The sequence below is a fragment of the Hermetia illucens genome, chromosome 6 (genome assembly GCF_905115235.1).
Source record: "Hermetia illucens chromosome 6, iHerIll2.2.curated.20191125, whole genome shotgun sequence".
Classification (NCBI taxonomy): Eukaryota; Metazoa; Arthropoda; class Insecta; order Diptera; family Stratiomyidae; genus Hermetia; species Hermetia illucens.
The window spans coordinates 61,987,820-62,002,228 of NC_051854.1; the positions used below are offsets into that span (position 1 = coordinate 61,987,820).

Genomic DNA, 14,409 nt, shown 5'->3' on the forward strand with positions numbered 1-14,409 from the left:
CCGCAGTTCGTTATCATTTGTTTTTTTCGTGTAAGCTATGGGAGCCAACGTATCGCCTGAATACGGGCTCCTTCCCTACTTGGCTGTCAAAATCCCCAAGTATGATTTTGATATCATATCTGGGACAGGCTTCGAGGGTTCGTTCTACTGCCTCGTAGTAGGTATCCTTCTCCGATTCTGCAGTCTCCTCTGTAGGGGCGTGAACGTTTATGAGGCTTATATTTCTAAACTTGCCTCGCAAGCGCAGAGTGCATAGCCGTTCGCTTATGTTTTCAAAGCCGATAACAGCAGGTTTCATTTTTTGGCTGACTAAGAAACCTACTCCGGGCACATGGTTTACTGGATGACCGCTATAATATATGGTGTAGTGGCTCTTCTCCAGGAAACCGGTCCCTGTCCATCGCATCTCTTGCAACGCTGTTATCTCAGCCCTATATTGGGACAGGGTATCAGCTAGCTGCTGGTCAGGTTCATCTCTGTACAGGGAGCGCACGTTCCATGAGAAAATGCGCAAATCTTTATTCCGTGTTCGTTGCCGGGTCCGTCGTTTTAAAATCCGTCCTGTCCGAGGCTCTTGTTGTGGCTTCGTAACGAGTTGTTTTCCGTGTAGGGTTGTCAGCCCTACCCAACCCCCAACCTGGAGGACCAGTTGGTACAATTTGTCCCGTTTTTAGGCGCGGGAGACTCCCCTTCATCCTTCTCCGTCTGCAGCTTTTCGTTAAGAAAGAGCTCCCAGCGGTCACCACGTGGAGGTGGAGATAGGGTTTGGTAGTAGAGCTGTTGGTGTTGGTGCAGCAGGCATTTCCCAGGTTTTTTGCACCATCGTGGGTACCAATCCACGTTACGCCCTGGGACCTATACTACCCTTTGACCACCATACCATGTATTGTTATTATTAAATTATTCGAAAACTGAAATTCACCAAAGCATTACAGAAAAAGGCATTCCATAAAACTCTTCAAAGAAAAATAAAATCAAATTAAATAGTTCAACATTAATTTCAGGTCAAGCATAGTAAATTGAATTAAAATATTTTTGCTTTCTTTTTCTACTTTCATGTTCGCCGGCACCTGTTCAACATATCCTTCGATATCGAAATTCATGCATCGTCCGCACATACTCGTATCAAAAACACTTCTATATACTCCTGGGACGCATCCTATGAAACATTTCGGTGCTATTCGACCGTGTCATGTGGACGAATCAACCTGAAAATCCACACGTCCACCCGATACAATTGGAAACTATCCTTGCCTTCTGGACGGGGAATCGATGCAATCACATCAACTTGCAACGGTTTTATTACTTGTACGCAAAACCACAGCTTTACTATCGGCAACACTAAGAACATATCAAAAGTTGGGATGCGACACGGATCAAGTTTCATTAGCATGTCCCCGAGGCACGAGCATTTCCATCGAATTGGCACAATTTGGAAAATCTAATCGAAATGGTAAGTTTTTCACCGTAGCCAAATAGATACTAGGTGGGATATGTGCTCCTAAGTCTGCACATGTATTTATTCATTCACTAGAAAGTTTCCAAAATGATGTTTATCCAACAAACTGATTTGAATATTCTCTTGCACCTACTACAATGGGTTTTATTTTGCAAGAGTATATCTCCACGTTTCCCTTTATTTATCCATACATATTCAAAAGGCACACGTGCGACACAAAGAGGAGCTACGGAAGTGAGTATTCACTTTGGATACAATAATATCGGAGCCGGAAGCTTGATTCAGATATTCACAAGAAAATCTATTCCCATTTTCCGAATCCAACCGCCTTATTGATAGGAGCCAGGTACTTTCCAGTAACATTTGTAACTTGCTTATCAATATTGTTGAAAATATATTTCTATGAACAGTACAATAACATGGGGGCCTAAACCAGGGATCCCAGTGAGCCAGACGTAGACAGATATGAACAAATATTATTTCTAAGTCTTTATCATGAACATGGCATTTGAAGTTTTCGGTTTTGCCTCCCACTTGAAATTTACTGTGGTTGTGTCTCAGGCGACTATTTCAGACAGCACCTTCTCCTGCAGGATGGCCTCCTTAATTGCCAGTGACACTGATCCAAACAATCCTATTTATGTTATTGTTTGAACTGAGTATTCATTTTAATAGGAATAACTTGGAATCTGCAATATTACATTTGTACGCTCTTTCGAAGCACACAAACATGGCTATTAATTTAATGGATTCCGAAATGGATTAGAATCCGGAGAAAACTGTACCGCCCGCTTCAGAGACCAGTCACACTTCCTCTTTTTCTTCAGCCTTTGTCCCGTTCACAAGCGGGGTCGGCTCGTCGTGATCGGTTTCGCCATTTGCCTCTATCGAATTCCTGATCTGCGTGCAATCTCGAGGCTTTTAAATCTCCATCCAGCGTATCGAGCCACCGTTGTTTAGGTCTGCCTTTTGGTCGTTTACCATCGACTTCGATGTTCAGACAAATCTTGGCAAGTGAATTCTCGTTAGCACGAATTGCATGACCATACCATCGAAGGCGCCTCTCTCGCAACTTTTCCACGATCGGATCAAAACGTGTGACGCCACTAGTCCATCTTCGTCTCCATTACCGCAAGACGCCGTTCATTATCTTTTATAGTTGGCCAACACTGAGAACCATAGAGAGCGACAGGACGGACCACATTGCGGTAAATTTTTTATTTGAGACGTTCATTGATACGTCGATCACAAAGAACACCAGCACCGTGAAGCAATTTCATAACGCAGTTCTCCATTGGCTGATAGCGTTGACTCGAGATATCTAAATCGCTCACTTCTGGGCAGATCACTGCCGCTGACAATGATTGTGCCTGTTTCATGGGATCGGTCGTCAAAAATTCAGTTTTGTTTAGATTCAATCTGAGACAGTGTTTCATGAGGCGATCATTCCATTTTTGGACAAGTTGCTCGAGATCATTTTTGCTATCAGATGCTAGAAAAACATCATCTGTATAAAGTAGTGTGTCGGGCGCTGGACGTTGAATATCCCGTGTGACGGTGTCCATAACAAGAACAAAGAGGACTGGTGAGAGGGCGCTTCCTTGATGAACACCAACAGAGACACGAAGCGGTTTTGATACACCCGCCATACTTCGAACTTTACTTTTCGGATCGTGGTAGAGCAATTGAACCCAGCGCACGAATTCTTCTGGTACTAAGTGTTGTCGTAAAGCATACCAGATGAGTTCGTGTGACACACGATCAAACGCTCTCTCCAGATCCAGAAAGGCAATGTAAAGAGAGCGATGCTTCTCTCGGTGTTTCTCCATGAGTAACCGCGCAGCGTGTATTGCATCAGTAGTTCCGCAGTTTTTGACCAATCCGGCTTGATTCACGGTTATTTCAACGATTTCGCGAATACGGTTGTCAAGAATGCGTTCAAAAATCTTCATGGTATCGGAAAGTAATCGGATCGGACGGTAATTTGAACGTTCTGCTGAACCACCTTTCTTCTTCCATATTGGAATTGTGGTACTTTCTTGCCAGTCAGATGGTGTTCTTCCTTTCTGAATAACCCGATTAAAGAATTCACTGTGCCACAGTGTTGGGTCCAAGCTCTTCGTTTTCCAGAGCTCAGATGCGATGTCGTCAGGTCTTGTGGCTTTCCCCGATTTCATTTGTTTTATTGTCTCCTCGACTTCAGTTGCGCCGACTGGTGGAACTGGTCTTCCTCAGTTGAAATCTGCTCGAAGTATTCCCGCCATCTATCCGATGCGGCTCGACGGTTGGTAAGCAAAGTACCGTTCTTGTCATCAACGCAATAGAAGTGTTCGATATCCTGTGTACGTTACGGCTTTTAGCAAGTCGATACAGATCTCTCTCGCCATCCCGAGTGTCCAGTTTATCGTAAAGATTTTTGTAATGGTTGGCTCGGGTGACAGCGACTGGTTTCTTTGCTTCCCGGTTGGCATTCTTATAAATTTGCCAATTAGCAGGCGTTTTATCGTCGAGAAATTTATGGTAGAGGCGTTTCTTTTCAAGGACCTTCATTTCAACATCATCATTCCAAAGCCAAGTATCTCGGTTGGTGTGCCGCTTACCCGGCTTGGTGACCCCGAGGATTACAGAGGCCGCGATCGTGTCTTTCATTTGGAGCCACGATTCTTCCACATTCGTAATGGTCGGCAATCGTATGAGTGAGATGGTTTCTTCTTTCTTCTCACCAAATCGCCACCATTTGATGCGCCGCGAGCCAGTGCGTTCCCCACGCTGTTTTATCGGTGGCTTAATTCGCAGGACGGCAATCAACGGCCGATGTTGAGGTGCGATGGTCTCATAGGGAACGACTTTGCAATCAGTGACGGTGGTAAAATGTCGGCGTCTTATGAGAATATAATTGACTTGCGTTTTATTGTTCCCACTATAAAATGTAGGAAGATGAGACAATCGTTTGATGAACCATGTATCCATAAGTACAAGATCATGGGTGTCCGCAAAATCGATTATACGCTCGCCACCTTCATTGCGCGCTCCGAACACCTTTCTTCCATGGCACCTGTTACCATCTGCCTTTTCACCCGCATGACCATTAAGGTCGCTGGCAATAATAATATAGTCGTCAGCAGGCACATGACAAGTCTTTTCATCGTCAAGTTGCCAGAAGGTTTCTTTCTCGGCATCAGGTCGACCTGTCTGTAGTGCGTACGCGGTGAAGAAGTGAATAGTGCGATCAGCTGATATAATGGTGAGCTTCATCAGCCGATCATCAAATCGTTCGACTTCTTTAATGGCACCACGGAAACCCTCTAAGATGGCAATGCCAACACCATATTGAGTGTGTGGGTTATTAAAATAGAGAAGTTTAAAGCCATTTTTACCGCGTTCGCGTACAATGTCGCAACTTTTGGCACCAGACTATCGGGTCTTGCAGAGCGCAGATATCAATGCGCCTTTTCCGAAGGGCTCTTGCGAGTTCCTCGTTCTTTCCAGTTAGGGTACCAACATTTAGTGTGCAGACACGTATTTGTTTTGTTTGTTTTGATCATACTAACTTGCTTACGTCCTGACGCCGTCCATGTGTCAAGAAACCTTGCCCATTTCTCGACAGGACCGGGGCCCATCCTGCCACGTCGACTGAGGTGGACGCCCTAGTATTTCTCCGAGACTTGTGACTCAATCCGATCATCATGTTTGTAACGACATTATATGCATTTTCTTGGTCGGCCTGTCGCAGGACCTGTCACCAAGAGAGAAGAAGTGGAAAACCTCCAACTATGCTCTATTTATCTCTTTCCCTGATCTCAGCATTTTATTTTGTTTTACTGAGGTTAGTACAAAGTACGTTGCCTCAAGCCCTCCTCCTTTACTTGGGCTTGGGGCCAGCATACTATGTTAATAGCATGGCGGAGTTAGAGACCAGTCACAATGAAGTAGTAAAACCAACGAAATCGAAATCGATCGACAAAAGCCGGAGAAAAAGAAGGCCATTTTTGGCCGATATGATTTCCCTTCTATATGGGGTCTGTATCAATACTCTACAGCAACTAGTAATTTCATTCACCAGAGGTGTAACCTGGTTAAGTGCTCCTTCTACCTCTTCAGCTGGTCAGCATCGTGAATGATAAGTCGACCATTAACGGAACAAAGGGGATTTTGCATTATACCGAGCACGTCACGCCCGTGACTACTCGCAGCGATTAATACTCGTAAAGCTTTCAGTCCCTTAGGTTCACCCATTTGCTTGCATGATTCCACCGTTATCCAGATATTGTGACACATCTTCGGGACATGGCCAACGACCTACGTACCCTCCAAGAAAAGATTAGTGACGATCCATCCATGTCACAATTATCAAGGAATCTTCCATCCTATAACCAAGATAGCTTTCAAATTGTCGGACAACAACTGGATCATATAAGCGAGCGATGTTGAACTTGGGATGCAGCTCTGCAACTTCGCGTGAAATGGCCGACACAATACGCGAGCGAAAACAGGCGACCATGATGATCCCTTTTAAGGCGGATGTTAACATCTTTCTTGTTACCTACATCCAAAAGACAATTCCTAAATGTACGGTTGATCGCAATTTGTTCGATCTGATCGAGCATTCATTGACACACAAGCTTTTCATAATTATCGTTATGGTGTCCAAGACCTTTTTACATGCCCAAAGTCCACCTCAGTATTCAGATTACTCTTCATGATCACAATATCACATGCAATGTTCTGCCCCCTAGAATTCCTTCGAAGGTTAAAGGAGGTATATCTATCTATGGCGCACATTTTTGCCTGGAAGATACTAGCGTGCTTACCCATTAGTACAAAGTACGTTTTTTTTGGACAAACAGCCCCGCTCTCTGGTGTAAGAGATCCGTCAGCGTACTAGGTTACTGGTTTAAGCCGTAGGTCACAGTCACACTCTACCAGTTTACCCTGCCATAGTAATACACCCACTGGTCTGTAAAGTTGTGTAACTCTCTGAATGTTGTACTGGGTTCGATTCCATCTCCCTAGATTACCACCCCATAAGCATGCCCTTATTATTGCAGTAAGTACTCAACGGCGTATTTTCAGGTTGCATTCCCATTTTTTTCTGTTATGAGTCCGCAAGTGATCACTACTACACTACTGCCGGCTACCATCGGCTCCTGACCACTTTGTGTTTTTCAACGAGAAAAATACCCCTTCCAACTCTTTTAAAGAGAAAACTGGGCAATCTACAATGCGTTCCAACCCTTGCTTAATGTGCGGGGAATGATCTCAGTACATCTGTTTAGGCTTTCCTCGGAGCCCTGATTTTTTATGTTATGAAGTATAACCCAGTCCTCACGGATTCCTATTCATCTCATTAATTAGGTTCTGCCAGCGGGGGCTTTACTAATTATTCATCGCTGCGGACTCTCTTTTCTGCTAATCTGCACTCTGTCATTGTGCCTATTGAGCCGGATTTTATCCACAACCTGACGGTCATGGTATCGCTCATAGGCTTCGTTGTTATGTAAGCTACGGAATCGTCCATTCTCTTGGAGTGGACCAAAAATTCTTCGGTGGATTCTTCTCTCGTAAGTAGCCAAGAGTTCGCATTTTTTTTGATAAGAAATCAAGTCTCCGAGAAATACATAAGGACTGGCAAGATCATAGTCTTCTACAGTACGAGCTTTGACCCTATGGTGAAACGTTTCGACCGTAAAAGTTTATGCAAGCTGAAATAGGCTCTGTCAGCTGCCAACAACCATCTGCGGATTTCATCATCATAGCTGTTATCGTTTGTGATTTTCGACCCTAGATAAAAGAAATTATCAACGGTCTTAAAGTTGTAGTCCCGCATTTTCATTGTTTTCGTTTGACCAGTGCGATTCGATGTTGTTCGTTCTTTGGTTTTTGGCGCTGACGTTACCACCATGTACTTCGTCTTGCCTTCATTAATGTGCAGCCCAATATCTCACGCCGCCTGCTCGATCTGGATGAAGGTAGACTGTACATTTCGGGTTGTTTTTCTCATTATGTTAATATCTTCAGGGTAGGCCAGTAGTTTGGTGGACTTGAAAAAGATGGTGCGTCTCGCGTTTACATCTGCATCGCAAATTACTCTCTGCAGGGCTAGGTTAAAGAGGACGCATGATAGGCCATTCCCTTGTCTTAGACCATTGTTGATGGGTCAGCCGAATATTTCCATGGCCGTGTACAGTTATGCTATCATAGGGGGCCTTAAAATGAATGAAAATATGGTGCAACTGATGACCATATTCCAACAGTTTTTCCATCGCTAGCCGCAGAGAGAAAATCTGATCTGTTGCTGATTTGCCTGGACTGAAGCCTCTGTGGAATAGTCCAATAATGTTCTGGGCGAATGGGGCTAAAGAAGAAGAGAATATCTTATGGATAGTACTCAGCAACGTGATACCTCTATAATTGCTGCACTGGGTGATATATTGATTTTTATGTATGGAACAGATATTGCCTCTTTGCCAATCATCAGGCATTGATTCGCTGTCCGACACCTTAAGCATAAGTTGATGAACCACTTGGTGTAATTGGTCAGCTCCATATGAAACCAATTCGGCTGTAATTCCATCGGCTCCTGGCGAGTTATGATTTTTAAGCCGATGAATTGCACGGACTATTTCTTCTATACTTGGTGATGGCAGCATTTGTCCGTCGTCTTCAGTTGGCGGCGGGGCAATTCCCCGATATTTTGGTTGTTGAGCAGCCCATCAAAGTACTCAACCCATCTCTCCAATATGCCCATTCTGTCGGGAATCAAATTTCCCTCTTTGTCTCAGCAGGATGATCATCGAGGTATGTAAGGTTTCATCCTGCTGTTGGTAACAGTTCCGCGTCTTATGCGCTAGCTCCCTGCACTTTTCGAGTTCATAGACCTTTTGGTTCTCCCAGGCTTCCTTTTTTCGTCTGTGAAGTCGCTTCTCCGCTGGCCGGAGTCCCCGTAGGTGCCCGCGTCCTTTGAGAATCCAGCATTACTCGGTATGCAGCATTCTTGCGTTCCGTTGCTAGCTTGCATTCATCTTCGGAGCAGCTGTTCCAAGTTTTTTGAGACTGGGGCCAAGTATGTTTGTGGCCGTATCGATGATAACATTCTTCAGATGATTGTGAAGACCGTTTGTTGATGATTCATCTCCACGATCTCTGTCGACGCCGGTTATTGCGGCATCCATTTCTCCGTTTCAGGTGTTACGGAGGGCTGTACTGTGGATGGCTTCAGTGTTAACACTCACCTGATTGTCAGAGAGGATTCTAGGTAGTGTTGTTTTTCGAGGCAGGAACACCATGCCAATGAGATAGTGATCCGAGTCTATATTGGCCCCCCTATTTGTTCAGACATTCATCAAGGCTGAGAAGTGACGCCGTTCGATCAACATGTGGCCAATTTGGTTGAAAGTGGTCCCATCTGGAGAGGCCCACGTATGTTTGTGAACCGCTTTCCGCGCAAACGAATACTTGCAACGATAATTTTGTGTAACACTCCTAACTGAATAACAGGTTAATGGTATCAATTGACATTCTATTCATTCAAGGGACTCCTTAGTAAAGAGTTATTTAAAACAATAAATCGCATTGAGAACAAAACTCATTGTTGATGGGATCGCTTCGATTTTTAAGCTGAGGTTAAATTAAAGGACTAAACCTATGACTATGAAGGTCCTTCCCAACCTTAGTACTAACATCCAATAAGAGCTATTTCCATAAAAATGAACAGTTTCCGCCTGAAACTAATGCACTCCTACGAAGAGGATGCATCACGGTGGATATGTACTTTCACTTCCATTCCACACTATTGGGTAAAGCAGTTACGACAAAACTGCATACATTGGCATTAAATTTCTCAATTTTCTTTTTCAGATGGGGTTACGTTGGAAGATTTGTGTGCTTCGGGAGATCACAATATCAACACAAATGTGGGAGACAGGACATTACTTTCAGCCTCATCGTTGAACAGTGAATCAACGGCATCCATTGGAAAAACAAATATAGCAACATCCATTATTTCCGCAAACAACACAGCTTCAAACAACATTCTTTCAGCACAAAAGGAGAACATCCCGTCGAACTGTTTGTGGCCAAATGCATTGCAGGTTTGTTCTAAAGTCTTTCATTAGTCCTTGTTTAAGTTCACGCTTCATTTCCGACTTTCCTTGTGAAATTATCACTAGGAAAACTTCATTAAACGTAATATCAAGAAATCAACAGTAAAACTCGTTTAATTAACCGCCATTCGGTGTTGGAAAAGTTCCATAGTAGATTTGCTTCCAACCCGCCATGACCTCAACGTTTCTTAGAGACGTTATAAGGAATCTTCCTAACTGCATATCATTACAGAGCTTGTGAGAAGAAGGGTCAATCGTTTGCGAACTGAGATACCCTGGATTTTCAGTAGCCATAAGTTCGCAATGATAGGGCTTTGGACTCCGAGCCATGATAACGGCCAGTAACAAGTTGCCTGGATGATCACAATGGGCGTCATATATTTGAATTGCACACGACTGCCGCCTTTTCATAGCACACACTCTGCTCCTGAAATTGTTTCAAGGGTAGTGTCACATATCTAGCCAACTCAATGTTATCCTTTGCATCTATGGTAATCCTCGTTGGTCTCATAAGAAGTATAAATTGCCAAGTTTGACTCGATGCCAGCTCCGCAGGGAGACTGGGTGCTATTTAGCTAGAATTTAAAGGCCAATTAATGTTTGAGAATTGGAAAACTTTATTCATTTGTTCATTAACTCTTTCAACGAGTGCGGATGTGAGACTCTCGGTCGCCATCCCTACTTCGAAGCGGAATGAAAGTTGAATTCTTGCGACTTGTACCCTCATTCTATATATAAATGGCTGTTTTCCTTATTCGTGCCAGGACTTGATTCGATGATCCCAGCTTGTAAGACTATTGTCTCCTTAATAGACTTTCCTTGTAAGCATGGTTCTTTTGTCGATAGCGTCATTTGAAATACATTCAATTTATAAACAAAAGTTAGATACAAGTTTTTGCTTTAGACGGGTTTGACTATGGGAAGCTATGTATGGATTTTATGTGGCCTTGTTTGAAGGAGGCAGAGAATAATTGCAAATGTCATTGCCCCATTAGAGCGTTAATGAATGATTTTATGAAATCGAGAGAATTTCAACCGTTCAACTTGCATCTTAACCACACTTGATAACCTTGAAAACAACGAAAGTGACGGTTCCCAGTTTCTTTATATATTTCGCACTGGGTCACCATCAGTGTCTTTCTCTTGGGTGTCAAGTCAGATTGCTGCCACGTGCCAAAGTGACATCACAAGACATGACTAACTGTGAGAACGTAAACGAATAGAAGAAACTTAGAATGCTCTTGATCGTTACGAAAGAGAGTCAGCATGACTCGCTTTAGCTCCATTACCGTCATAAAATATAAGAAGAAATCCACCGATGTGATGTTCAGAAAAGCAGAAGCAGCTACAAATAATAATGATCTTGCTACCACATATCCCATCATTAAGGGCTGTGAGAGGCATAAACGGTAGCCTTTTCATCTATAATGACCACCTGAAAAGGTGAAAGAAGTGCTTCACCATGACTCTTTAAGTGCAATATCAATTTAAGTTCTACCATTCGCATTTATATACGAATACGAACTGCTCCTCTAAATAAAAGAGAAATATTTTTTCCACTCTAGCAGAACAAAGCCTTGGCGAATTCCCCGCAGAGAAGTTTCTTGCAATTTCTGCAGAGTTACTAATTCTACTTATAGAAAGATTCCGCGAAGCTGGGGCAATGTTTAAAATTTCCATTTTCAATGTAATAAGTGGATATTTGAGTGCTATGGTTTTCGCCCTGAATGGCCCCACCATGCCTTTTGAAACCAAATTTTCTTCAGCAATTGAAGGAATCCTGGGTCCGTCAACCACGTGAAGAAACTTTCTCCCAAAGTTGTTGATCCACGTAGACGAAGACGGCTACGGTTTCGTAGCCGGGCAGAGACAACTCACTAGCCCGCTACCTATAAGCGTTTAACACTTGCTAGCCGCTTCGGTCACGCTGCCCCCAAGGCAGAGGTGAGGAAGCGTCTGATGAGTCGCCCCTGCCCTGGTACGAAACCGTAACCGTCTTCGTCCCCTGTTTTGATTTTTGAACTTGATGTTAAACCCAAAAAGAGGAGTCCATGGATCATAAAGAGTGAGAGTAAGTTGCCCTCTACTTGGCGCGATCCGATATCAAGTGGATGCCGACTTAGGACTCCTCAACCCCTGAACAAAAATCACTTCAAAATGAATTTCAATTATACTGTAGCTGTTTTATTGGGGAGTTGTACAAGTAGCACTGAAGAAGGACACATTTTATGTCCAAAACACGTGTCTGCTACAAACTCTCAATAAAACATCTACAATATACTTGGAATTAATTTTTAAATGATTTCATTACCCAATTGTAGAAAACAAAGGAACTTTTCTTTGTAAAGCCTATTATAACATAACGTGCTCCATCTCAGAGGAAATTAAGTTCCAAAGTGTAATCCGACATGGTTGCATCCCGTCTTCGATATTTTTTCTTCTCGTTATTGGTGACATCCATATCATATCATACTGCTTCCTTGGAAATTGTGATGGAGTACAATGGGTCATAATATCTCCTTTCAAACACGCCGAGTTTCGACTTCGATCAAATGTCTTGGAGAAAGGGGCAGGAACATTGTCAAGTCAAAATTTAATTCTCCACTCCTCCTATTTTGAATATACAAAAGCAGAATTTAGGTACACCGACACTTTCGGAATTACCCTACTGTTGATCTTGTATTGTTTCTTCCTCCCTTTTCCCTTTTTCGTGCTAGAGAACATATAAGCACCACTTCCACGATAACTGATAAAGTATCACCCAATGCTATCCCAAATGGACCGCACATCCTCAGCGCAATTCAACCGACCCTCCTTAAGTTCACATCGTTTCCCGCTGTTCCCACTTAGGTGTTTCTTTTTTCTGCGATAAGCAACGAAGCCTGCCATCGCCTTTTCGAACGCTAGTTCCAGTTTGACCATCCGTAACCATCATTTAGCAACATCAATAGATTCTTCCCCATATACCATAGTTTCATATCCCCATGCTGTTAGAACTTCATACAACTACCATCGAATTGTCTGCGAAACCCATCACTATCGCTACGTGCAACGCAAAAAGATCAAACACTCCATGCTCCATAATGTTCGACAACAAAAAACTCAACGCGGAACTTTGAAGAACATCTGCTTTCGCAATATATTCTTCTGGGCTATCATCTGTCTTGTAGCACCGCCTCTGTTTCCGGGGGATTTCCTCGATTATCCAAGCTAAATAGGCAGTGACTCACCGTTTATTCACACTCTAACTGGCCGAATTAGAGGCATTTCTGAAATGTAGTGTTGTTACTGGTCAGCACCTGTCAATGACCACTGCACTGCTAGAGAATAGATTGGCTATGGGATAGGCTCGCCGAATCCCATACTATCTCTCCGATAGAAGGCCGGCAGCCAATGTATATCATCCCCTCCAACATCTTCCACGTAGTATTTATAAGACGGATACAGGCGACACTCGAGTGGCTTTTAACGCTTCGGTAGCAAGCGCCATGCGTAATTAAAATATCCCCGAGAAGAGCTTCATTCGGAATCCTGTCCAGTCCCCCAGCCTTGTTATTTCCAACATGCAAAAGAAATGTGTAATTTTTTTTCCATCAAATATATCCATGTGGTGTATCAGGTGAAAATGATCTCAGATTGAAATACAATGTTAATGCATAATGAGGGAAGGTGGGGGCTAAAAAGTGGTAATCTCTTTCACGGACCCATTCTCAGACCTAGACAACCGAAAAATCTGAAAAAAATCTCTACGTTGCCACTATCCAGTGCCTAGGCTTCGAAATACCCCCATACCAATATCTGTTCAAATGATTTTGGTGGAAGTCGCATTATTACTAACAGAGTTATAATCGTTAAAATGTGGCATCTGGTATGCTCCGGACACGCAAGGCTTCCTTACTTCAAGACTGGGTCATGGCAGTGGATCTCCAGTGTCCAACGCGAAACTCTCTCACATCTCGCCACATTGTGTTATTATTACGCTAGAATGAGCGTAGCAGCTGTAGATATGAACCCTTTTTGCCTATCATCATCATCAACGGCGCAACAACCGGTATCCGGTCTAGACCTGCCTTAATAAGGAATTCCAGACATCCCGGTTTTGCGCCGAGGTCCACCAATTCGATATCCCTAAAAACTGTCTGGCGTCCTGACCTACGCCATCGCTCCATTTCAGGCAGGGTCTGCCTCGTCTTCTTTTTCTACCATAGATATTGCCCTTATTGACTTTCCGGGCTGGATCATCCTCATCCATACGGATTAAGTGACCCGCCCACCGTAACTTATTGAGCCGGATTTTATCCACAACCTGACGGTAATGGTATCGCTCATAGACTTCGTTGTTATGTAAGCTACGGAATCGTCCATTCTCATGGAGTGGACCAAAAATTCTTTAGAGGATTCTTCTCTCGAAAGTGGCCAAGAGTTCGCATTTTTTTTTTGATAAGAAATCAAGTCTCCGAGAAATACATAAGAATACATAATGGCAAGATTATAGTCTTTTACAGTAAGAGCTTTGACCCTATGGTGAAACGTTTCGACCGTAAAAGTTTATGCAAGCTGAAATAGGCCCTGTTGGCTGCCAACAACCATCTGCGGATTTCATCATCATAGCTGTTATCGGTTGTGATTTTCGACCCTAGATAGAAGAAATTATCAACGGTCTTAAAGTTGTAGTGCCGCATTTTCATGTTGTTCGTTCTTTGGTTTTTGGCGTTGACGTTACCACCATGTACTTCGTCTTGCCTTCATTAATGTGCAGCCCAAGATCTCGCGCCGCCTGCTCGATCTGGATGAATGTAGACTGTACATTTCGGGTTGTTCTTCTCTTAGGTCAATATCTTCAGGGTA

General features: G+C 43.4%; 1 protein-coding gene across 1 annotated transcript in view; it reads left to right on the forward strand.

The window, feature by feature from the left end:
* The window catches only part of LOC119660594, a 482,908-nt gene that overhangs the window by 327,557 nt on the left and 140,942 nt on the right, over window positions 1–14,409 (forward strand). The window contains exons 2-3 of the mRNA XM_038069268.1: window positions 1,325–1,453; window positions 9,317–9,549. Of these exons, the coding sequence (XP_037925196.1) occupies window positions 1,325–1,453; window positions 9,317–9,549 (362 nt within the window). The remainder of the gene's footprint in view (window positions 1–1,324; window positions 1,454–9,316; window positions 9,550–14,409) is intronic.